The sequence below is a fragment of the Protomyctophum bolini genome, assembly GCF_963924005.1.
Source record: "Protomyctophum bolini genome assembly, chromosome: 14".
In the NCBI taxonomy this organism is placed as follows: domain Eukaryota; kingdom Metazoa; phylum Chordata; class Actinopteri; order Myctophiformes; family Myctophidae; genus Protomyctophum; species Protomyctophum bolini.
This window is the reverse complement of record NC_137875.1, coordinates 36,619,771-36,645,795: the sequence shown is the minus strand read 5'-3', so window position 1 is coordinate 36,645,795 and position 26,025 is coordinate 36,619,771. Positions and strand designations below refer to the sequence as shown.

At 43.6% G+C, this 26,025-nt stretch overlaps 2 protein-coding genes across 2 annotated transcripts; both read right to left on the bottom strand.

Moving 5' to 3' along the window:
• Window positions 1-527: 527 nt before the first annotated feature.
• Window positions 528-6,364, bottom strand: LOC308328629 (uncharacterized protein). Its single transcript, XM_080782604.1, has 4 exons — window positions 2,445-6,364; window positions 1,536-2,263; window positions 924-1,279; window positions 528-732 (listed from the first exon to the last, which is right to left on the bottom strand). Exon 1 carries the CDS (start codon window positions 6,284-6,286, stop codon window positions 2,876-2,878), a length of 3,411 nt encoding a protein of 1,136 aa, XP_080638730.1. The 5' UTR covers window positions 6,287-6,364; the 3' UTR covers window positions 528-732; window positions 924-1,279; window positions 1,536-2,263; window positions 2,445-2,875.
• A 109-nt stretch (window positions 6,365-6,473) lies between these two features.
• On the bottom strand, window positions 6,474-10,055 carry LOC308327795 (uncharacterized protein). The gene is made up of 6 exons (XM_080781345.1): window positions 9,923-10,055; window positions 8,246-8,314; window positions 7,938-8,078; window positions 7,628-7,768; window positions 7,253-7,321; window positions 6,474-7,110 (listed from the first exon to the last, which is right to left on the bottom strand). The coding sequence occupies exons 2-6, from the start codon at window positions 8,303-8,305 to the stop codon at window positions 7,093-7,095; spliced, it is 429 nt and encodes a 142-aa protein (XP_080637471.1). The 5' UTR covers window positions 8,306-8,314; window positions 9,923-10,055; the 3' UTR covers window positions 6,474-7,092.
• Window positions 10,056-26,025: the final 15,970 nt, after the last annotated feature.

The window sequence follows — 26,025 nt, the reverse complement described above, 5'->3', positions numbered from 1 at the left end:
CAATATATGATTTATTAAATAATAGGCCTATATAAGGAACTAAAAAGAACTGCAGTACTTAACATAACAAATGATATGGAATGTGTAGTCAGTGAGTCAGTGGTGTAGGTGTAGTGTATGGATGTGTGATACATGGTGTGGTGCATGTGTGGATGGAAAGAACAATCAAACATAAAGGAACGGAGGCATGGAGGCTAATGAAGGGAGTGGAGGCAGCAGGTGTGGCTCCTCTGGATCTCTCTTCTCAACTGGGATGAGTGTGGTATTTATGGCCTCTGGGAGACACCGGGCCCAGGTGCTCTCCCATCAGCCATCGGGCCAATGCCCTACCCAGGCTCACCTACAGGATGAAAGTTAGGCAATAGGCAGGCACATCCACTACTCAGTATGTGTGTGGGGTATCACACTCCCCCCCCCCCCCCTTAAAGTCGTGGTCCCAATAGGAACCATGACTGTCCATTTATCCTACATACATTTACTATACATCAAATGAATTAACATGTTACATTTTACAATTAAGTGCACTATATTCATCAAATGTATACCTACGGTTAATTAACGAAAATGTCCCACTAATCAAAAGATTTTACATTTTACAATGAAGTGCACTATATATTTTTTAACATGTTGTTAAAGGAACAATTATATTGGGCAGCTGATCCAGAGGAGGGCGTGGAGGAGTGGGGTGATGTGGAAGGGGTGTTTCTGGTTCCAGAGATTGTCATGGTTGAGCTTGTAGAAAAGGAGACAGAAAAGTTTGTCAGTAGAGCCTGCATAATGGGAGAAACATGTCCACCAGGGCAGACGTGAAACAAAGGATAGTGATTTGTTTGATCATAATCATGTTCAGGTTAGCATCAGTTTTATATTATTCAGAAATGACATGTGTAGAAATGACATATGTAGCAATGCAACAGCCTTACGTGAATGGGGATTGTAGGGCCAGGAAGCACAGCGCGAAGCAAGGCTTGAAAAACCACATTGGTAGTATGATGTTCCGGCTGTCTTTCTTTCTGCTTTATGGCATAGGTGAGAGCTTCTGTGGGAGCAAAGGTTGACAAAGTCAAAACATGTAAAATGTTGGTCTCAGTGTATTTTTAATGGAGTCTGAGTGTATTTGTAGGAAAGAATGTTAATGTTAACAGTGAACGCAGTTGTTGTGGAAAGGCCAACTTAGTAAAGGAACACTTATATTGGCCAGCTGATCCAGAGGAGGGCGTGGAGGAGTGGGGTGATGTGGAAGGGGTGTTTCTGGTTCCAGAGATTGTCATGGTTGAGCCTGTAGAAAAGGAGACACAGATAAGGGATGACTCAAGCACAAAATGTGAGTGTTAATGTTAACAGTGAATAGTAGAAGAAGCTGCAGTTTTGGTCAGTAGAGCCTGCATAATGGGAGAAACATGTCCACCAGGGCAGACGTGAAACAAAGGATAGTGATTTGTTTGATCCTAATGATCTTCAGGTTAGCAGCAGTTTTATATTATTCAGAAATGACATGTGTAGAAATGACATATGTAGCAATGCAACAGCCTTACCTCAATGGGGATTGTAGGGCCAGGAAGCACAGCGCGAAGCAAGGCTTGAAAAACCACATTGGTAGTATGATGTTCTGGCTGTCCTTCTTTCTGCTTTATGGCATACGTGAGAGTTTCTGGGTTACCCGTCCTTGAGCTGGCAACATAAAGCTGTCCGTGAGTGAAGACAGGGGACGAAAGCCAGACCCCCACTCTTGTAAGTGTGTGTCCTTGGGATTTGTTGATGGTGGTGGCAAAAGCGGTGCGGACTGGAAACTGCCGTCTGGCCCACACAAAGTAGGAATGTTAATGTTGAGGATCAGCAATGAACTTGATTCTAGGGATCAGGACTTCCTTTTGTGTGGCTGCAATTTTGCATAGCAGCAGTTTGTAATCAACATGTTAAATTGTACAATTAAGTGCACTATATTCATCAAATGTATACCTGAGGTTAATTAACGAAACTGTTCTACTAACCAAAATATTTTACATTTTACAATCAAGTGCACTATGTCATTTTTAACATGTTAGATACACTACTACAATAGTTCAAAGTGTAAAACACCCTTAGAGCCCTGGCCTTGCAACACCTGGACCCTCCTCCCCCCCCAACAGTGAACACAGTTGTTGTGGAAAGGCCAACTTAGTAAAGGAACAATTATATTGGGCAGCTGATCCAGAGGAGGGCGTGGAGGAGTGGGGTGATGTGGAAGGGGTGTTTCTGGTTCCAGAGATTGTCATGGTTGAGCCTGTAGAAAAGGAGACACAGAAAAGTTTTGGTCAGTAGAGCCTGCATAATGGGAGAAACATGTCCACCAGGGCAGACGTGAAACAAAGGATAGTGATTTGTTTGATCATAATGATCTTCAGGTTAGCAGCAGTTTTATATTATGTGTAGAAATGACATATGTAGCAATGCAACAGCCTTACCTCAATGGGGATTGTAGGGCCAGGAAGCACAGCGCGAAGCAAGGCTTGAAAAACCACATTGGTAGTATGATGTTCTGGCTGTCCTTCTTTTTGCTTTATGGCATAGGTGAGAGCTTCTGGGTTACCCGTCCTTGAGCTGGCAACATAAAGCTGTCCGTGAGTGAAGACAGGGGACGAAAGCCAGACCCCCACTCTTGTAAGTGTCTGTCCTTGGGATTTGTTGATGGTGGTGGCAAAAACGGTGCGGACTGGAAACTGCCGTCTGGCCCACTCAAAGTAGGAATGTTGAGTATCAGAAATGAACTTGATTCTAGGGATCAGGACTTCCTTTTGTGTGGCTGCAATTTTGCACAGCAGCAGTTTGTTGTTGAGGGTTCTCAGGAAAAACAGTTTGGTGCCATTGCAGAGTCTGAAGTGTGATTTATAGACAATTAAAGGAGTTCAGTGTAAACAATGTTGTCAGTTTTGCCCTCATCATTATTGTCTATTAAAACTTTGACAGCACTGGCTTTCTTTCCCCTAGAGAAGGCTGTGTACAGTTGGCCATGTGCGAACACAGGCTGAGGCAAGTAGATGCCAACTCTGTCATTTTCCTGGCCCTGACCTTTATTTATGGTAACGGCGAAAGCTAACCTGACAGGGAATTGTCGTCTGATGAAGGTAAAGGGAAACTCCTCACCTCTGTCATAGTGCGGGATCCTTGGAAGGAAGATTCTTTCACCTCTGTTTGTCCCTAGTGCAATTTCACACTCAAGTACTTTGTCCATCATCTGCACCAGCACCATTCTGGTGCCGTTCTTGAGAGTGCGGTCGCGACCTGATTGCAAGTTTCTTAGTAGCATGACAGGAGCTCCTAGTTTGAGCTTCAGGTTATGGTCAGGGATTCCAGAGGGTGTTAGTGAGTTGAGGAATTCTATAGGCAGAGAATCCTTGTAGTTGTCCTCTTTAACTGAGTCAGCTGAAAAGTAGATTTTCTCTTGTCCAGGGAACTCAGCTAAGCACCTGTTGTTGATTTCGCGTATGTCCTTGTTTAATGGAGTGTATACAGTGCCTTTAAGAAGGTTGTCTTTGTGGACACAGCCATTGTGCAGGTCAGGAAAGGTGTTTGAAATGAGAGTATCCATATCCTTTACCAAGTGCTGTGGTGGAATGTGGACTTGAATGGCAGTATCTCCATGTGTGATTTTGTCTTCCCCCAAGTCCAGGAGGTAGTTGGCAAACTCCCTCTCAGCTATGTCAGTCCTCATGTTGAAGTGTAGTTTGTGTTCTTTCATGAGAGGATAGAGTGGAGACATTTGGATGCAAGCTCTAACAATTTGGGCTCTGCTTGCTCTCTTGATAACGGGGAGTGTCTGCCTAGGGTCTCCACCTAACAGGACAGTTTTGCCACCCCAAGGTTGGTCAGAATGCATCAGGTCCCTCAGTGTTCTTTCCACGCACTCTACATTGAAGCGGTTAACACTGAAGATCTCGTCCCAAATGATTATGCTGCTTTCTTTGATTAGCTTAGCCAGGGAGGACTCAGCTTTTATGGCACAGACGGAGTCTTCAAAGATAGGGATTGGTATTTTAAATCTTGAATGAGCTGTCCTGCCACCCTCAAGGTTCTGAGCAGCTAAGCCTGTGCTGCCAACACACAGCACAATGCCATTCTGTGCTCTAATGTTGGCTGCAATGACCTTAAATGTAAAGGTTTTGCCATAGCCTGCTGGGGAGTTGAGAATGAATTGTCTTGTGATGGTGTCCTCTTTTGGTGCATTCACTGCCTGATAAACCGCCTGGCAGAGTGCCATCTGTTCCACATTCAGTAGAGGACTAAGCAGCTGTACAATTTCTTCTTGTTCTGTGTTGTTGAATCTTTCTGATGTGAAAATTTGTGTCAGCTTTTCCTGCTCAGTTAGTGGTGTTGGCTGTGGCATGTCCGTGTAGTTGGATAGACGATTTCCCATTTGTGAGAGCTCATCATCCAGTGCAAGTAGTACCTGGTTGTGGATAAATGCCTTGTCTACTGCATCTGTAGGGCACATCTGTGCAGTGGCTTCTGCATGGAGGAAGTCATCACTGAGCTTTTCGAAGAATTCTTCAAAGAGGTGTTTGGGCTGTGATGGGTGACAGTATTGGAGGATGATAGCAAAGGTTTCTCTGAGTTTTCTTGAGGATGCATAACTTGAGACTTCATGCATGGCAGTGATCCATTCTCCATCGTCCTCCAGCAAGCCCATGGCTCGTGCTGTGTCTTTGAAAGTTGTGTAGTGGTTGCCCTCATACACTTTAAGGTCGTCATAGCTTGTTGGTCCCCTGATATGAGCCAGGAGCATTTTTAAGTAGAATCTTTCTCCCTGGAGTACTGATACATTGGACATCCTTCCTATTGTCGTTGGAGTGTGCGTGTGCGTGGATGTTGGAGATCTTTCCTTCCACATGTGGCTGTTTGAATTCCAAGTGTAGTGTTCTGGGATGTCCATGTACAGATGTTGCCTTGCGTGATGGTCACTGACATTTAGCTGGAAGAAGGCCAGTAATGTAGTGGGTTTGGCTGCTGTCAGGGCCTCCTGTGCATGGCCTTCTGTGAAGATGACATTTTGTTGGCCTTCTGTGTGGATAGCGAGACTGAAGACAGCAGGGACTCTGTGCTGGATTTTGTACTCCATTGTTCTCCAGTGTGCGTCATGAGCATCAATTGTCCTGGCATTGATGAATCTGGAAATCTCATCCTTATCTTCAATGGTGACAGTGCCAACATCAACTCCCTTATGGATGTACTTGTAGAGGTACTTGATGGTGTGAAAGGAGCCGACAAATTCAACATTAATGTGGCACTTGTACTTCAGAAGGACCCAGGGGTTGTAAGGCACGACCCATCTGCTGTCGAAGGTAAAGCCGTGCTTGCTAGCAGTGTGACCGTTGATGGGTCTTCTGTACTCTGGGTAGCCATGGCCATTGTGAGGTAGGCGAGTTTCATCACAGTATGCTTTAGGGAATTTCTTGGTACAGATGCCATTGACCATGCAGGGGCTGTTGGGGTTGACTGTTCCACAGGGTCCATGCAGCATTGTTTGAGACACCAGCTCATACAGCTGTGGCTCTGTCTGTGGGTTGGGTATGTCTGCCCTAATGATGTGATCGATGTCATCAACACTCAAGGTCTCATGTAGGAGTAGGAGGATGTGAGCGTGTTTCAGTCCTCTCAACTGTCCCTCAATGGTGTGTACTCTAGCCTTCATGTTCCCAAAGACACCCAACTTAATGTCTTTGAGGAGGTTATCCAAGAACCATTTGAAAACTTTGTTAACAATGTCTGGTCTGTCATTGGGCTGCTGTCCTGGAAAGAGGTTTTGCAGAACACCGTCACTCCGTGGGTTTGCAGTCATGGTGATGAATAAGTCAAAGTTCTTGTATCTGGCTGCTATTGCAAGGGCATCAAGATAGTGCTTGTACAGGTATCTGGGGCTCCCAGTGTGGCTAGCTGGAAGAATGATGCGTTGACCAATGTGGGCAGCCTCAGTCTGTCCTGGCTGGGTTTGTTGAGTAGCCAGGATGTCAGACAGACCTGAATACTGATGTACCCTGTATTTGTCTTGCAGTTCCTTCCTCCTGTAGAAGATCATCCGGCAGCTTTCTATCTTGCTGTACTGATCGCAAAAGTACTCTTGGCCAAGTCTCCCCGACCTCAGTAGAGTGTTGAAGGAGGTAGTTCTGGGATGCATGTGGAATCGGAAGAATTCTTGAAGGCTGACTTTTTGTGTGGTTGAAGTTGCATGAACTTTCATAATGTGATTATCAATGCTGTAGCCGGCATCTCCATGTGGCAAGATTATGGGATAGGCGGTTGGATCATACATAGGATGGAGTGCATTGATTCGTGTTGTTTGTCTCTGATTAGGTGCATTAGCTGCAGTTCTGTAGAGTACAACATCCCTCGGCTGTGTTTGTTCCCCGGGTGCCAGAATAACCACATTAGTCACATCTGGATTAAGATGACGTTTGTTTGCTCCCTGTGAGCTTTTGGCCTTGAACACAATGGTGAAGTCCTCACTTGGGTTGAGGTTGAACATTTCCGCTCCGCTCTTAAAGGACCTGACTAAAGGATTAACTGTTTTCAGGGCATCCTGAATCAAGGTCAAAGTGTCTTCCCTAACTCCATCTCCCCTTGCGTGATGAAGGCGGTTCTTAATTTCATTGTCTTGGTCATAGACAAAGATTTGTGAGTATTTGGGTTTGTGTGTGTTGTCAGGAAAGACTGCTGAGGGAGTGAGGTGGTACATCTGGCCACTCATCTTGAATGGTTGTGGGCCACGTCCTCTGAAGTTCATTTTCGTGCCAGACACAGACTTAGAAGCCATAGAAACCAAGCCATTGTACTGTCTGATGTTGTCAAAGAACTCCCTTGACTGTGGTGACGTTCTGGCAAACAGAGATGTTAGTGCAGGAGGTGGGTCCATGAATGGTTTGAGTTGAATTTGGCCATAACGGCAACAGGCACTGAAGGTTTTTTTTCCAACAGGACCTTTTGACGTCTCCCAGGGGAACATGAGAGCATGGCATGAAATGCAGACCGAGTCCATCCTAGGTGTCTGTAATGGATTGCTGTGTGTAAGTAGTTGAGGTGGTGTCCAGGCTTTTCGGAAGTGTGTTGTCTTTTGTCTGGTCATGCGTGATTGTGGTTCTGTGAAGGTAGATAGGAGAGTATTAATGAGTTATTAGAAGTGATGAGAGTTGTGAAATGTATGCATGTTAGGTCATGGAGTGAATGGTTATCAGCAAAAGTGCAGTACAGGGGTAATGGGAGAAGATGAGTAGTTAGTTACCTGTGGCCAGAGGCGTTTCCAATGAGCGGGTGTGTGTCGTTGTGTGGTGGCTGGCCTCATGATGCTGAGCTGTAAAGGTAGTGGTGAAATGTAAATATTGTGTTGTTAGAAGTAATGATAAACTGCAAGTGTAGGTCATCAATGGAAGAAGTGTTATTTAATGATGGTGTTGTTGCATTAAAGTGACACACACACACACACACACACACACACACACACACACACACACACACACACACGTATGTTGATAAAATGGAGAATAGGAAAGTGCATGCAAGCACAGAAAGATAACAATGCACGGGCTTGAAAACTATTAAACACAGACAGAAGTTGTCAGAAGCACACACATGCAACATGTTATGAACGTGTGATTACCTGTTTCTGGTGCTGTTGCGTGAGTGGAACGCTTCCGTTTGGCGTTGCGTGTATCTGCTGAAAGTGATGTGCGTTTTTTTCGTGGTCTGATGTGTGTTTCTGGGGGTGATGTGGTAGTTGTCCTGTCCTCATGGCTGGGAGCTGAGATGGTAGGGGAGAAACGTAAATTGTATGTAGTTATGAGAGCTAATGTTATCATCTGTGGTGCAATAGTTATGTAATAATGCTGCTGTGCATTAATGCAGTCAATTTAAATATTTGTGAAGTTGGTAAAGCACACACATGCAACATGTTATGAACGTGTGATTACCTGTTTCTGGTGCTGTTGCGTGAGTGGAACGCTTCCGTTTGGCGTTGCGTGTATCTGCTGAAAGTGATGTGCGTTTTCTTTGTGGTCTGATGTGTGTTTCTGGGGGTGATGTGGTAGTTGTCCTGTCCTCATGGCTGGGAGCTGAGATGGTAGGGGAGAAACGTAAATTGTATGTTGTTATGATAGCTAATGTTATCATCTGTGGTGCAATAGTTATGTAATAATGCTGCTGTTGCATTAATGCAGTCAATGTAAATATTTGTGAAGTTGGTACTACCATGTGGGTAATGATATTAGTGTGTAGTTACCTGTGGCCAGAGGCGTTTCCAATGAACAGGTATGTGTCCGTGTTTGGTGGCTGTCGTCATGCTGCTGTGCTGAGATGGTAGATGAAAAATGTAGATATTGGGTATGAGAAGTAATGATAAACTGTATGTCAGTAAAATGTGTTATTGCAGAATGTCAGTAGTGCATACATAATGTAACATAGATGTGTACACACACACACACACACGCGCACACTGAGCAGGGGGGAGGTGTCACTCTCTGTGTGTCACACGCACACACAGAGCAATGCAATGGGCTGTATAGGAATGAGAAAGCAATAAGCATACATTGACATTGGCAAAGCTGAAGGTGAAATAATGGCATCCCCATGCATCAAATGTCTGTTGTGTAGAAATTCTGAATGTCCATGTAATCTGTGTTTCTGTGGTAAGGCTGCTCCAATTAATTGATGAGTCGTTATGGAGTTGCTGAGTGATTGGCAACTAATGTAGTGATAGATTAATTGAATGGGCCTGAATATATCTGTGTAGGCTGCAACAATGATTTCATAAAGCGTAGTTTAAAATAGTTTTGAACAGGCAACTAATGTAGTGATAGATTAATTGAATGGGCCTGAATAGATAGATAGATAGATTTCTTGATTTTTGTGTCATGCACCAAAGGCGTCCAGCCCACATGGGCTTACAGGACACACCATGTCATTGCATTCAATATTGCATTGTGTACAATAAACAGATATGTTTTGTTGATATTCCCTTTTTTTTTTGTTACACAAACAAAACATTCTGCCTTATTTCCCACGCCCTGCATAAAAAGTCTGGCAAAGCAAAAGTACCTTTCCTAAAATAAAATTCCAGTTTTTCATAGTCCTCCAACCAGAAAAAGTCTGCAAATGTGTTAATGCTTCATATAATGGGCAGTAAAACAAAAGATGATAGATTGAACAGGCAACTAATGTAGTGATAGATTAATTGAATGGGCCTGAATAGATCTGTGTAGGCTGCAACAATTGGCGTGCTTTGTGTGAATGGCTGTGGTGAGGTGAGGTTCACTGTAACTTTTTAGACATTCCACAGCGCCAGCGCCATGGGGGAGGGAGGAGGGGCACACACACACACACACACACACACACACACTGGGGCCAGCGTGTAGGCATAGTGTACTGTAGTAAATATAGGCGACTAATAATGTGCATGGAATGGATAGTGCATGAGTGTGCCGGTTCAGCGCACAGGCGCAATTGCGATGTATGGATAAATGAAATTATTAAGCACGCAACATTGAGAAGCATGCAACATGCTGTGTGATTACCTGTTTCGGTTCGCGACACACACACACACACACACACACACACACACACACACACACACACACACACACACACACACACACACACACACACACAGGGCGATGTATGGATAAATCAAACGAACGATTAAGCAAGAAACATTGAGAAGGATGCAACATGTTCAGCGCACAGGCGCAATTGCGATGTATGGATAAATGAAATTATTAAGCACGCAACATTGAGAAGCATGCAACATGCTGTGTGATTACCTGTTTCGGTTCGCGACACACACACACACACACACACACACACACACACACACACACACACACAGGGCGATGTATGGATAAATCAAACGAACGATTAAGCAAGAAACATTGAGAAGGATGCAACATGCTGTGTGATTTACCTGTTTGGGTTTGTGTTGCGCGACTGGCTCGCAAAAGTTTGGAGGCACGCGTGTATTTAGAAAGTGCGCTGCGTTTTCTTCGTGGCATATTGTGTTTGTGGGGGGGTGATGGCAGAGTATATTCCAGTCCAGTTGGCGGTGGCAAGCATGAGTCGTTGTTGTTTGTGTCTTTGTTGTTGGTGGAGTGAGTACGCCTACAGTGCAGTCAGAGAGTAGTTCACAGGTCACACACAGGAGCAGTGAAAGGGGGAGGGGACTTGGGATGGCAGTGTAGAGTAGGCACGACATTGAGGGGTAGAAACCATCCCGGTCGCGTGGTTCATCTAACGCGTGTGTCACTGTGAAGGACTGGCCCCATTAAGTGAACGTAGTTGGCGTAGTAGACGCCAACATGACGATTCTGACGTAGGCTGTTGAGGTTGAGCAAGAATAGCGTGTTTCAGAAAAGTAATATTTAAGCAGTAAATAAGGCATTTTTGGCGAATGCTATGTAGTCTATGTCTTTTGTGGGAGTGTGCAGGTTTTATTTTGCATAGAGAGATGTGTGGTGGAAGTGTGGCTTGGTCGGAGATAGAGCACGAATGAGCGGCCAGGTGCTCATGCACCCCTTTCTATTAGGGTAGCAGGATAGGGTAGCAGGATAGGCTATGAAATGGGGTGGTCTATAATGCAGTGGTTCCCAAACCTTTTAGCCCATGACCCAAAAGAGTTGTGCGCTTGTATAGTCTGGCTATTTTTAAACATTTGATGTGTAATTTATGGAATTTCTTAGATTTGTCTTTGATTTTTTTTTATGGAATTACTTTGAAAAGATCATTGAATTTGTTTTTAATTCATGATACGGTATGTTTGGTTTTTTTTTACTTTTATGAGAATGTTTTTTGAATGAAAAAAAATAAAAGGACCCATGTATTTGACCCACAAATGGGTCCCGACCCGGGTCCCGACCCATGTGCGGTCTGATGCATATGAAACCGGGGGTCCCTGAAGCACTTGGTATTTGATTTAGTTTTACAGACCTGTAACGGGTCCATTTGGACCCCCATGGTATAGTCCCCCGACCAGACGCTGAGAACCAGTGATCTAGGACAGCGATGTTCCGCAGAGGTCAGAGTTCAGCAATGAGGGGGCGATCGAGGCGATCGGTCCTCTACCAACACTGACCTGGTTCTGTGCAGAGTTATGGACCCCACTTTGAAAACCACATCCATCTGCTCCTATCACATCCAAAGGGTATTCATATGTTTCCCAGCGGGACATATTTACGCAGACCGTCTGTAAAGACGAAACAGCGTTGAAATCATGCGGGCGTCCGCTTATATGCATCTACTCGTGTTCGGAAGCAGTGCTTCGGCGGAAGCATTCGAAGACTGAGGGAGCCAGCACGTCTGTCTGTCTTGAGAGACTATAAGAGATAAGCCACCGCAAGCGGCAACTTAATTACATGTCTGTTCAGAGCACCTTTACATCATCGATCAGATTGTTATTGCTCCGGAGAAAAGACAATATCAGTGACTTGGTGCGGCCATGACCCGATGGACACAACAACAAACAAACAGCCTATAGTTAAAGATCACACACTAGCCCCAACATCAAATGCTTGGTGCCATTGTGCTGGCGGAAACAAAAGCACACGGGGGTGGAATGAGAGCATGTGAGACGATGGCTGTGTTTACAAGCACGCGGTGCCCTGGCCTGGCTGCATGGTCGGCACCCGGGTTCATGCAACGGTCACCGGTTCTGAGGTCTCCGGGTCTCGGGTCTTTTTTTTTGAAAAAGATCTGTGAAGCAGAATTAAAGTGATCTACCTCCGGACTCTGGACAGAGACGACCAGGGGCTTTGGGCTCTTTGAAACTGCCAAAAGGGGGAGAAGTGGGCTAGAGAGAGAGAGAGAGAGACACAGAGAGACACACAGAGAGAGAGAGAGGCCTAAGAGGCGAAGCAGAATTGTGTTTAATGAGTGTGTTCCCCGGCCTGAGCCACTTTGAAATGTGTCTAAATGGCCCACCGTCTGTGAGGGCTGTGTGGGGGTTATATGCGCATAGACACGATCTGGAGCTGACGGCGTTTCACACAACATACTGTAGACACAGAATGCGGTTGGATTTGACCCCGTGTGTACGTACGTAAATATGAAAATGCATGTTCGTATGGGATTATATAACGTCGAGCTTCTCTCTCCGTCCCTGCCAGGGGATGTGCATTGCATATTTGTCAAAACAGTTTCTCTGTAATTAGCTGAGGTTTCCTCGGCTATTAATTAAGTACACTGAGAGAATAAAAGCACATTTTTGAACATGCCCAATCCTGAACCTCCTCGTAATTGTATAACGTATTAAATTAGAGAAAATGTTATATAAACAGGACTTAGAAAATATATAGCGATTATATTCTTTCTTTGCCGCTTAAACCCCATACACTTTGTAGGTTTAGTACATCAAATAGCAAAAATAGTGATAGACAAGATATCTCTTATGACGTGCCCAGAATAGGGATGCTAGGGGTTCGTTGTGTTTAAAAACAGGTCATTTGTGGCCCTGCAATATAGCTTAAATGAAATAAATAAAATTAAGTCAGAATTTAGAAAATGCTGTCATTTACGTCATTTAGTTTCTAAATAAGAGATGATTTCTTATTTTAAGAGATGGTTGGTAACCCTATAGTTACTTCCCAGTCACCTCTCAAGATTAAAACCGTTTGTGCCATTTATGTAACAGTGGCTGTAGCAGTGCCGGTGGGCTGTCTATTTTTTGCTATCCTTCCCCTGGGCAGATGAATAGAAAGAGAAGAATTATTGGGAGCGGCTCCAATTAATAGCCTTTTGTACACAATACTAATGTCTAACGAAGTTTTCCAACTCTGAAAATGGCGAATATCCTTTCCCCTTGTGGCAATAAACCAGGGGAAACCGAGCTGTCAGTCAAGCTCAGGCTAGGAGGTGATGGAGGAAGTATTACTACCCTGTCCAGGTTCTACACTACAGCCACTAGGTACATAAGTGGCATTGGTCACACCTGGAGCCTATCCACTAATCAACCAGCTGAACCCTATATAACCAGCTCCAAACACGGTCAGTTGATGCCAGACAGACAGCAAGGAGGCAAGAGTAAGACCTCTCTTGCTTCCAGGAAGAGGCTATAGGCAACAGTGTTGCCCTAACCTGTATTACGAAGACCCCAGCCGGGAAGAACCTCAGTTCACCATTTTGATCCACCCCCCTTTCGGGGCGGCCGTGGCTCAGGGGGTAGAGTGGCTGGTAGAACAGCCAGATGGGAACCGGAGTTAGTGTCAAAGTGTCCTTGAGCAAGACTCTGAACCCCAAATTGCTCCTGATGTGCAGGTTGGTACCTTGCATTGTTTCCTCCGCCATCGGTGTATGAATGTGTGTGGAATCTGTGTAAAGCGCTTTCGATAAAAGCGCTATATAAATGTACCATTTTCCATCAACGTTATTTAATAAAGAAAAACAAAGGCAAACTGTCTCAGAGCCTCCTGTTTTATGGTGAAAAGATAGACTGTAAAAAAATATGGACAACGAGGAGGGACTTCCCCCCTTCTTCTTCGTTGGTTTTTATTTTGACTCGAACGCGGGGTGGCTCCCGATCATAGACTGTAACGGTAGCCACGCCCCTCAGAACATACGCGACTTTATGGTCATTTTTTAAATAAATGAGACCATAGTTTTCCAAAAAGAATATTATGATATGAGAAATGAGACATTAAACTAGTGACTGGAAGCAGAAAGTATTCATGACCATGTTTATTAAGGTAATACAGTCTAGGTGAAGTTAGGCCCAAATACATGGTACTCTATGGAGCTATGGGGTTTTTTGGGCCCAATGACAGCGCCACAACAGGCCATTATTATATGAACTTTCAGGAAGTCCCGATTTCCTTAGTGGCTTCACAAAATATCTGTCTGACTGCATGCCCCCCTGGGTGAAACTTACCTCCATCATATCTGGGTTGCCACACCCTGTAGTTTAGGACGTTAAAGCCAGATTTCTACTTCGTCACACACATCTGTGTCTTGCTGAACTGTAAGCTGACAAACACATTGCAGTGCAACATATTGTGCGTTGTTGTCATGTGCGACACCGTCTGGCGTGCAACAGTAAGTCGACTATAAATGAATTACCTGCCAAGAAACAGCTGAGGGTATGCCAAGTTCCTCACAAACACCTGTACACGCATGCCAAGTAAACAATCGGCACATCGGCGAGGAACCGAAAACAAAGAGTCAGTTAAAGCCTAATTTACAAAGAAATGTTTCCAAAACAAAACGGGGAAAAAGCAGAGCCTGGAGCCAAAACCGAATCGCGCCAGTAACCGCTGCACCCTATATAGGGAGAGGGGCAGGCTTGTGCCCCCAACATAGCATATCTTCAAAACTATCTTCAAACTTGCAGGTCTGCTATTTTTGACGCGCAGCGCTGTCGTACGGCGATGCATAAATTAGGCTTCAGCCGTACCGTATACAAGTGGGATAATTAGTGCTGGAAAGGAATATCAACTGATATAATTGAGCATTCTCCCCTAATGAAGATCCTCAGTGTTGTCACATAGTGAGGCGCTAATTGAAGGGAGACGAGCGGGGTGGGATGGGGGGGGCGGGGTGGGGGGTGGAATTGGGGAAGCGGGGACGGAGCAGGATATGATGGTGGACGTGCTGCTGCCCAAACTGGCAACCAATCAGCGTCTGAGAAGCTGTTCAAGCCTGTCAGTCTCCATAAACTTGTTTTCATGTTATTCCTACACAGTCCCTGTGGGTGTGCAAGCGTGCGTGCGTGCATTGAGTTCCCTCTGAAGACAGGGGAAATGGAAAAACAAAGTAGGGTGAGAAAAACTAGTGAGAGTGGTGGTACAGGGGAGAGCGATGTCTAATAAAAGGAATACTTGTGGGGTGTCTGTGAGTGAGTGTGTGTGTGTGTGTGTGTGTGTGGGGGGGGGGGGTATAGAGTTTAGGGGGAGCACAGGTCGTGTTGGGGGTTTTGATTGAGGGAAGCGGAGGGTCGCGGATTTGAGGAAGGGTGGGGGGCGGGGGGGGGCTGTGAGGTGGGGGTCACGATGAAATCAGTAGAGGGGGATAATAGGAAAGCTAATTGGTTTTGACAAGTTAGGGGAGGTGGAAGTAATGCAGTCCCTTTAAAGAGGAGAGGAGGGAATAATATACAGCAAGGCCATGAGATAATCATTGGGTCCATTCAGGAGTGGGGTGAGGGGGAACGATCCTATAGCCAGATCCCTCCCACCTCCCTTTTTTTCTGTTTAAAATTTTCGCCTCAATTTAGGCATCTGCAATTCCCCCAATTGTGTGTATACTCTACAGTCCTCTATAGTCACTGCCAACCCCTATAGTGTTGGCAGTGGGTCGACTCCACCATAATAGATATTTATACGAGAAATAGATGCCTCATTGGCCGCTGCAGTTCGTTTTGGAGCCATGTGTGTCCAGCGTAAGGAGGAAGTCAAGTGGAAGTGCGGAAGGCACACTGCGTCGCCGCCACTCAAGTGACTACTGGCCAAGCACAGCGCATATTTTCCAAAAGGAGCTATTGGCATGAGAAAACAAACGTTTACGTTGCCTCTGATTGGCCTAGGGTATACGTCCCCTTCCGTGACGCACCACGCGGAGAGTGGCGACACTATAGCGTCGACTCCAAAATTGTAACAATGGAATGCGGAAGTGCTCATTCTATATCTCAATGGGATAGTTCCAATGTTTGGAAGCGTGTCGCCACTCTCTTACTAGATCACTCTGGCACCAAGGAAGCTAATTGGCAAGCTTAGACCCGCCCCCACCTGACTCCGATTGGTCTACTCTACGCATGCGGAAGCTTGGCAAGCTTCTGCTTCCAGCAAAAGCTCGCCGCCACACACACCCCATGCAGAGCCGAAGGAGGCGTCTACCTTTCTACGTCTATGGACTCGACAGCCCAGTTCTTTTCACCTGACAGTGATGAGTTTCACGGAGAGAACTTGAAACATGCGTATAGGAACACGCTGTGCCTCCCCAACCACATCCTCCCTCCTCTACTGACTTCCCATTCTTGTACAAGGCTTTGTTTGTCAAATCGAATCCGCAGTTTCCACGGTGGTAGTCAGGCAGGTATACGCCCTGCGTCGCCCCAGAGTTAAACTATGCAACACATTGCTGTGCAAAAGGTACAAAATATGAAGAGAGAAGCGAAACATTCCCTTTACAGGATTTAAACTCATACATGATGGAAGGTGACATTGAGTTTTAAATTAAATCGTCTGGGGCACCTTCTATTTACTGAACCTACTAGAAGTATTCATGCGTTGGATGAATCATGCATGGAGCGAGCGGGCTACCATGCCGACACGTTCTTTCCCAGCTAGACAGACCTCTGAGTCTGACTGACAGGAGCCAGGCCCCCCCAGACAGACATACTGACTGGCAGGAGCTAGGCCCCCATAGACAGACATACTGACTGGCAGGAGCCAGGCCCCCATAGACAGACATACTGACTGGCAGGAGCTAGGCCCCCATAGACAGACATACTGACTGGCAGGAGCTAGGCCCCCTGCATAGACAGACACACTGACTGACGGATGCAGAGCAACATGTCGAGCTGTGTTTGACCACAAACACGGGATTAGCAGAGTTCAATGCCGGTGAAGGTAAATAAAAAAACAGTCAACAGACAAGACTGACTGACTCAGGGCCGTTGGGTTGGCATGAGGTAGCAGTTGTTTCAATTTCACGCTCGTTTCAAATTAATGCTGTTGGGTAACGGAGCCACAGTCCAGCTTATTGCTGTCGGATGTGCTAGAGTTGACTTAATACGGGGAGTAGGATTAAATCTGAGCCGTTATGCTGTCTGCTATCTTATTTTTTTAACTTCTTATTTTTTTAAGAATTACGGTTAATTCTCCCCTGCCGACTGGAACAGGAAGCGGGGAGGATATTGTAATTCTCAATTCATGCTCCGTCATATGAATCTACAAGCTCACAGTGACGCATCACAGTGCAACGTGCACAGTGAGATGTACTGTAGACCGACTATATTTCCAGCACGTGACACTATCACGTATCACACAAGTATAAATGGGATTTAAAAGCAGACAGTGGATGATCTTTTTTTGGAGTCCTGCTGGAGGTGTCTGCATACTGTAGAAGTAGACAGCACCAGACAGAGGCCAGCGGAAGAGATAAAGTCATACAGTAATATTCCTACCATGTGTTCACTGACACATGCATACATGGCTGATAAAGCAAGCATGCACGCGTGCACACACGCACGCACACACACACACACGCACGCACGCACGCACACGCACACACACACACACACACACACACACACACACACACACACACACACACACACACACACACACACACACACACTTTGTGCCTTGTGCAGCTCCTGGTGTCCGATTCGGAATGCAATTTGCTGCAGCTGTCAAGGGTATATATGCATGCACACACACACACACACACACACACACACCCACACCCACACGCACACGCTCTCTTATTCCTTCTCTCTCACCATTTCAGATAAGTCTAATATCACAGACAGCACCTATGCTTATCAGTGTGTACTGTAGCTCTCCACATCATTGCGCTGTCTCTGCCCCGGCCGTCAGCCCCGCTGACTTATATTAATATAATAACTTATATCGTCCTGATGCTGCTTGCTGCAATGTAAATACCAGACCGACAGAATAATATGGTGGCCTAGACGAGTGCAAAAACACAAGGAAATTGAACCAAAACACAGTTTGGGGAAATAAGAATAATTTGAGCTTTTACGCTTTGAATCATTGTATCATAATAAGGAAGTGGGAAATGTTCTTGAAAGCAAAAACAGTGCGTATGTACAGTATGTGTGCATTCCTGATGAAACTGCCCAGCAAGCCAAGTCATCATCATGCCATCACGACGTCCTCCGGTGACATTCAGGTCTAGGCCAGATCACAGCCCATATATGGGGATGATCTGTTTCCAGGACAGCTTCACCAGTTGAAATAATCTACCTTATTCTGGGCCAGATCAATTTAAGTCATATCATATAACTAGTATCGATCGGACTCTCTCCGATTCATCCAGGGACGTCCGTCTTTAGTGGGCAGAATTTATGTTGGTTGAAATCAGGTCATATTCTGTGCCAGATCTGATGGTCTCGGTAACTGGTTTGACTTAATGATCTGGCCCCAATCCAGAAGCTGGGTGTGTCATTGTGTTAAGCTACATTTAAAAAGCTTAACACACCAACTGGAAATCATTTGCAACAAAGATATGTGGTAAAATGTGTTACATATACTATTCTGTATGACTGATTTGAGCGAATGTATGTATACATTACCAACCCAAGGCGTAACATAAACCTGATTCCAGACGACATTGTTAAGAATGCACAGGGACTAAGCCAGAACTATATGTACTGTATATCTTTATGAAGATACCGTACACAATGTTATATCATGTCAGTATCATTCTCAGTATCATGTCAGTATCATGTCAGTATCATTCTCAGTATCATGTCCGTATAATGTCAGTATCATGGTCAGTATCATTCATGACAGTATCATGGTCAGTATCATGTCACTATAATTCAAAACAAAACATACTGAACACAGACAATATTAACAAATAAATGTGTGAATGGGTTAAATTAAGCCTTCTTACTGCACAGTATATACTGTACAGCAGAATCCTTTGTGTTCACTCTGATATATTGTATAAATGGAACCAAATGGACCAGTGTAAAGGAGGACTCACAGCACTTGACTAAAGTGCTGAACTATGCTGAACCGTCCAAAATATGCCACACCATATCATCATAAACAGGTTACTACTGTATATCCAAGTATACCCCATAAGGCTGGGCTAGAAACGATATGCACGTTTCTGTTTCTGTCATTAACTAGTGAAATATTGAGAAAAACCTATTTTAATGAATGCTCAGGTAAGATTTACAGTGTCATGGGATCTCCGTTGGCCCCAAATTATGCAAATGTGTGTATTGGCAAATTTGAAACTGATTTAATTTTTAATAACAATCCTTACTCTAAGGACATCGAATGTATAAGCATACTGGAGATGTATTGATTATATCACAGACTTGCAGGAGTTCCAGAAATATATGAAAACTGGCAAAGAGACCATTACATTTTCTTTTGAGTCTATGATTTTGTAGCTTCTTTCAAACCTTTAAACATTTGTTTTCATGGTGATATACTGACTGCCACACGGCCCATCCATCATGTTATGTGGTCAGATGGGTGGGCCATGAACGCTATTGAGATTTTCAAGTGGGACCTGATCCAGAAAAGGTTGAGAACTACGTACTGTACATGATCTACCTAAATGTATTCACAAATAGTTAGGTAAAGTTAGCTTAAGTTGTGGCGAAAGTGGCTATGGCCGAATTTAGCCATAGTATTTTCGTGCAAAACTCATACTTGGAATGGAATGGATTCAGCATCATGAAAACCCCCTAGTTTGACATGTCACATGCTACTTAAAGTATAATGAAATTTGGAAAATGTTGCCTTATATTGGTTGATAATGGTACCCCAACTTTCAGCAGCTGTCACAAAGTTTCCCAAGGGAGTTGGGTTGGAACAATGTTTTCTGTGATAGTAGACACGTTTATGAACACATCTGTGAAGAAAGCTAGTGGTAAGCATCTCTTTTGCAGATTTGCCACAACTTAAGCTAACTTTATCCAACTAAAAGTAGCGGCTCTACAAGCTCACCAAATACTTGCCCCAGAATAGAATGGTATGAGATGTGTCAGTTCACCAATTACTAGTAGTTTTGGCTCTGTGGGCAGGTGACAAGTGCTGCTGGAAAAGGAAATCTGTATATTCTTAAAGTTTGTCAACATACGCAAGCACACAGTGCTGTGAAATATATGTTTGTGTTGACTCTACGATTGATAAAACACAGTGATGATTTGGGTCCATGTTATCTGGATGGTGTTGTTCCACTGTCTGTGAAAGCTTCACACAGTCAACACAGCCAACTATACCAGGATATTTTAGAGCACTTTGTGCTTCAGTATGTTGACAAGATTTATGGAGATGCTAATATTCCTTTCCAGCTCGATTTGGCACCTGCCTGACCTGAACCCCACAGATAATCTATTTTTTATTGTCACGAGGAAGGTGTGAGACACTATAGATTCAACAATACAAATGAGTTTAAAACTGCTATCAAAGCAAATCTGGGCTTCCATAACACCTCAACAGTGCCACAGGCTAATCACCTCCATGCCACGCCCCATTGATAAAATAATTTATTTAAAAGTAGCCCAGACCACGTATTGAGTGCATAAATTGTATACTTTTCAGATTATCGACATTTCTGTATTAAAATTGTTTTTTTAGTGGTCTCATAAAATGTTAAAAAAATGTGAGATAGGATTTTTTTGAATTTCATGAGCTGTATATGCCATAATCATAAAGATTAAAACAAAAAATATTTCACTTTATGCGTAATGAATCTAGAATAGAATCTGAATATCATGGAAGAAAATGAACTTTTCCACGATATTCAAATGTTTTGAGATGCACATGTGTGGTTCGTGTTTTCAAAAGCAAAAACTGTGTTCTATTGTAACTGCAGACTACACTGTAGTATATATTTATACAACGTAGTCAATAAAGCCCCTTTGAATTGAACCGACTTGATTTGAATTGTACATGATATTTTTGAACCAGGCAGTCAGTCGAGTCCATGCTTAAAATCCCTGATCCCACCGCGAGACCAATAATTGTCCGTGTTTTCCATGTGACCCCCATCTCCCCGCGCATTAGTGCAGTCCACTGCAAAGTAGCTGCAAGAATCAGCACGCGGTCAACTGTGGCAGGGTAAAAAAAAAAAGACAAGTAGAGGGAGGCAAATATTTAAGGCCTTGCTCCCTCTGTCAGCTTTCACCTCCTGTCCCTCGACTCCCTCCTTGTTCTGGGTTTGTCAGCTCCTAATCCTGGCGGCTCCAACGCGGACCAGTCACAGGTTTTGACAGCAAGCTGTAATGACCTAAGCTGTGCCCTGTGGGGGGTGAGGGGGCTGTGTGTGTGTGTGTGTGTGTGTGTGTGTGTGTGTGTGTGTGTGTGTGTGTGTGTAGGGGGGGGGGGGTGAAACGAAAAGGAAGGGAAAGAGAGGGAGTCTTTAACCACATTAACCCTGGTGTCCCCGTTTTGGGGAAGTACGTCTTTAAACCTTTCAGTTTTGTAAATGTTGCCTTTTGTTTTATTTAAGACAATAGCAGATCTATAAGCTCTCAATGTGTTGTGTCGGTTGGTTATTTTAGAACTATCAACGTATACATCAGGGTTTAAGTGGTTAATAAAGGGGTTACTTGGCATTATAGTGCGCTTCAGGTGCAGTTTCACATCTAGTCCTCCAGGGGCAATGCACCTTCACAATCTGTTTGAAGTTGGGACTGCCAGCCAGGGAGACAGCACAAGTTCGGAATTCTTATTGCTTCCCAGTGTTTCCCAAACACTGGCTGGTGACCCGTTTGTGGGTCACAGACACATTTGTATGGGTTAGGGTTTGAAAAAAACCCATACTTTTTCATGAATATAAAAACAAATTCAATTAGTTAGAAAATGGATGATCTACAACAGGGAGCCTGCACTTTTTTGATGTGAGAGCTACTTTCAAAATGACCAGCTGATCGAGATCTACACAGTACCCACCCAAAAAGGTATTGCTGAAAATTGTTTAAAAATGTACCTGAAGGGGGCTTTAGAATAGCGGCGGTGGTAGGCCTATTACATATAAGACACACTCGGAATGGAAAATAGACGGGGGAAATGGAATTAGTACTGTTTTGAATAATGCTATACTGATGTTTGTGTGCAACACTCTTGGAAACAAAAACAAATTGAATTGTGGGTTTGAGCTGACAGGCCCTACATTATATCGGCGCAGGCACACACGTCACGAAGATGCCAAAAGCCGCGAGCGGCAGGCGTCTCTTTCGGCTTTTTAGACAGCTGGTGGATGGAAATGAAGCTCCACCCACGCAGCAGAATGCCGCGGGGGCAAGCTTTTCTGGGAATCTGGCCGATGCTGCCGCGTGGGTGGAGCTTAATTTCCATCCACCAGGACGAGACGCCTGCTATGAGCGGCTTTTGGCCGCGCATGGAAGCCCAAGTGTGCTTATACACCCAGTGTCAATCAATGAAGTCACCTTAATTAAAGTGGCAGATACTTATTATTTTTATTATATATTTTTTAGGGCATGTCATGTGGTCTATACCTTTTGGACACCCCTGATCTACAAGCTCGACAACGGAGCGCGAACCGCCACATTGCAAGCTTGTAGATCTGCCATTTTCACTCATTTGGGTCCCGGAGAGACATCGGATTTAGGATAGGATAAAAGGATGAAGTGAAGATTTGTGTCCAAATGTCAAGGTGACCTCATATCCGTCCCACCCTCGTGTATGCGAGGCATTTCATTACATTAGGGACCAGCAACACCCACGTGAACTCCAGGGAGAGCTGATTAGAATCTGTCGGTCAGAGGCCAAAGGTCAAGGTCAGTGACCTCACAAACAACGTGTCATATTTGTCAATACAGACATGACTTGCATTTTGACCCCAAAATGCACATACTGTAACACCTTTTATTAAATATCATATCTCCAAAGTCCTCACTGCTGTAGGCTACCTGTATTCCCCTTTAATTTAAGTGATTAAAACTAAAGATGAAAAAGAGAAGTAGGCCTAGAACTATAAGGCAAATTTGAAATGCAGTGCAAGCTAAATAAATCACCTCTGACATGTATTGATTAGAGAAAAGTGAATGACTCAGAGTTGCTTATCATAGTTCAAATTAAACATATTATTTGACGTGCTGAATGAGTTTAACTGTCCTCAAATTTAAACAAATGTAGTTGAAGAATGCACATTTGACATTCATTTAAAACAATGCATTTAATAGGCTTAACTAGCCATAGCCTACTCCAGTAAGGGGGAATGAATGTGCATGGGATTCCATTCATCTGACCATGAAAATGTTATAATAAAGATGCCATATGTTTTAGTGATATCAATGTTCAGTTAGTCTAAAAGTGAATAGATATAATCTTTCACTGGAAGAAGAGTAATTGAACCCAAACACTCACATGCACAAAAATAAAAATCATAATACTAACTAGAAAGGCAGTTCCTGTAGAAACTGCGTGGGCTCGCATAAATTGCAATGTATAAAGTTTTTGCCGTGTCAAGTTTGAAACTCGGGGACCGGAGTAATAGTGTTCCCATTGGTGGTCTAAATCCATAATCAAAATTTCGGGACTGTAGCATATTGTAAACAAAAGTAGAAAATGTATTAAAGCTGAAGTAAAAGTTTTAAAAAGTATGAACATTTGGAAAAACTATAGTTTAAGCATAAATAACTGCATAAAGCGGAATAAAGTATGTGGAAGTTGTAGAAGTGTTTTTAATTTTTTTTCTTAAAGGTAAAAAAAAAAAAAACTTTATTAAAAAAAAATTAAGTTTATTCTTAATAAGTAAAAAAAAAAAAGTTGAAGTTTTTTCTTAAGTATTTTTTTTCAATGTTATATATTTTTTCAATTTTTTTCAATAATTCAATTTTTTCATTTTTTTTCATTTTTTTTCATTTTTTTCATTTTTTTATTTAAAAAAAAAAAAAATCAAAAAAAAAAAAAAAAAAAAAAGTTTCATTTTTTTTGCGTGCGTGTGTGCGTGCGTGCGTGCGTGCGTGCGTGTGTGCGTGCGTGCTCTTGCGAGAGCTGTGTAAAGGCCAGCCAATAGGAAGACAGGGTGTGTGTGTGCGTGTGTGCGTGCGTGCGTGCTCTTGCGAGAGCTGTGTAAAGGCCAGCCAATAGGAAGACAGGGTGTGTGTGTGCGTGCGTGCGAAGACAGGGTGTGTGTGTGTGTGTGCGTGCGTGCGCGCACTTGCGAGAGCTGTGTAAAGGCCAGCCAATAGGAAGACAGGGTGTGTGTGTGCGTGCGTGCGTGCGTGCGTGCACTTGCATGTGTCTAGCCTAATTGCACAAATAGCAGACCTACAAGCTCACAAGGTATCGCAGAGCAACTCATTGAGATCTTGTAACTTTAATGTCAAGCCCTGTAATTAAGCCCTTATATGTCTCAGCTGTGGAAGTAAAAAGAGTTCTACTACTTGCCAGCACTATGACTGGGAGATTTCAATGGTCCTGGATGGAGGAAACTATGCCCCGAACAAATTGCTCTATCGCAAAAAGTAAAAGTCGAATGCAAATATTTTTTTCGCTGTGAGTGGCCTGAGATATTGAGGTACACCATGTGCGATTGTGGTGTTGGTACGATTGAAAATGTGGTTATAAGAGCGAGTTAAGAATTGTCAGCGCGATAATTTCCTCGTAAGAATTATACAATGGAGGTCAATGAGCAGATTGACTGTTTTTGTGTCACTTAAAAGGCCGTAGTTCACATTCTGTATGTCTCTGTGCTTTGGTGGTCACATTGTGTGAAAGAGGACATGTGTGGCTACAAAATGACCAAAGAACATGCGTGTAAAATGAATACTTTGGCCGGGACGACAATTTGTTTGGTAAATTTTCAAGGAAAGAATTTCAGTCTCCACACTCTAGTCAAAGAAGGCCCGCACTCTAAAATGGCACTAATTACACGAAACGGCCTGCGATTGAACTGCGATTTCGGAAAAAACGTTTAACGTATTCGAATACGGTTTGAACCACGACAAAGTCCAGAGTCGTGTGAGCGTTCTAAAGTTTAAATCACGTTTCTACGACAAAGTATGCCAGAGTAATGAGGCTGCAAAAGTGAGCTTGATTTAGAGATAAAATCCCATTCATTGTCTATGGGAGGAGGTTAAAAAAGTTAAAAAGTTAAAAAGTATAAAAAGTATAAAACTTTGTAAAAAAAAAAATACAAGCAACAATCACTTCAAAGAGCTGAACAGTTTGAAGTTTGAACTAAATTTCTAGCATAAAGTATGTGGAACTAGTAGGAAACCGAAGCTTGAAATCCAAGGGTAACAATAGTGTGCTCGCTGAGGCGAGCCCACAATTAGTAATTGTAACAGCTCGTAAATGTTTTTCTTCTGTTTCACCAGTGGCTGTTATGTACAGTGCAAGATACTGTGGAAAAACTCAAAACATCATGGATTACATGTCCCATGTTGAGAGGCGAGCCATAATCATGAATTGAAATGTCTACATTCACATTCTGCATTTGCATAATAATCACACACATAACCCACATGCAATGACAATCTATTCTACAGACAAACACAATTATATAAATCCAAGTGACCTACCATGTGCCTTCTGCCCAGAATATTCAGGAGTTGTTACATTATCTTTTATCTTTTTGACATAGAAAGAGGCAGAGCTCCTTGACTTTAACCTCTGAAAATCTGTTCTGATTACGTGCACCTTCCTCATACAGGTGAACTCAATGTTGCCGTGATTACTTAGTGTGACAGACTGTCACGTGAAACCTGCCCTTACAACAGGCCATAATGAACTGATCAGTAGATGGCACTATATTACCCCAAATCAAAATATATTCACAATTATTACATTTTCAGAAGAATAAGCAATACAATAAAATAAAATGCTACTAATAATAATTTATTTCACTTTGTTCATTATAAACTAAAACAAGTGGGGCCATCATCCAAAAAGGCAATATGACAGATACTGTGAAGAAGGTATTGGTAAACACTCCCTAAGCAGCTTCTCGGGCGCGCGCGCACACACACACACACACACACACAAACACACACACACACACGGACCCCAGGAAGACTAGCTTTTGTCAAGGCAAAAGCTAATGGGGATCCTTATAAACAATAAACAATAAACACACACACACACACACACACACACACACACGATGGAAGTTGAGTTGTCCAATGTCCATGTTGTCTGGAGACACAACTGTAACCAATTAAATTGGAAGACTCGTCGTCGACGTCGTGACAAACAAACTGCATTTCTGCGTCAAGCGGATATGAAATGGCTGGGCCCATGTAAGTAAAGTAGCTATTAAGTAGCCTAGGAACTGAGTGCTACAGTACAACTTACTCCCAGTCAATGAATTACTCTAGGTAGCCTACACAGGAAGGCATTATGT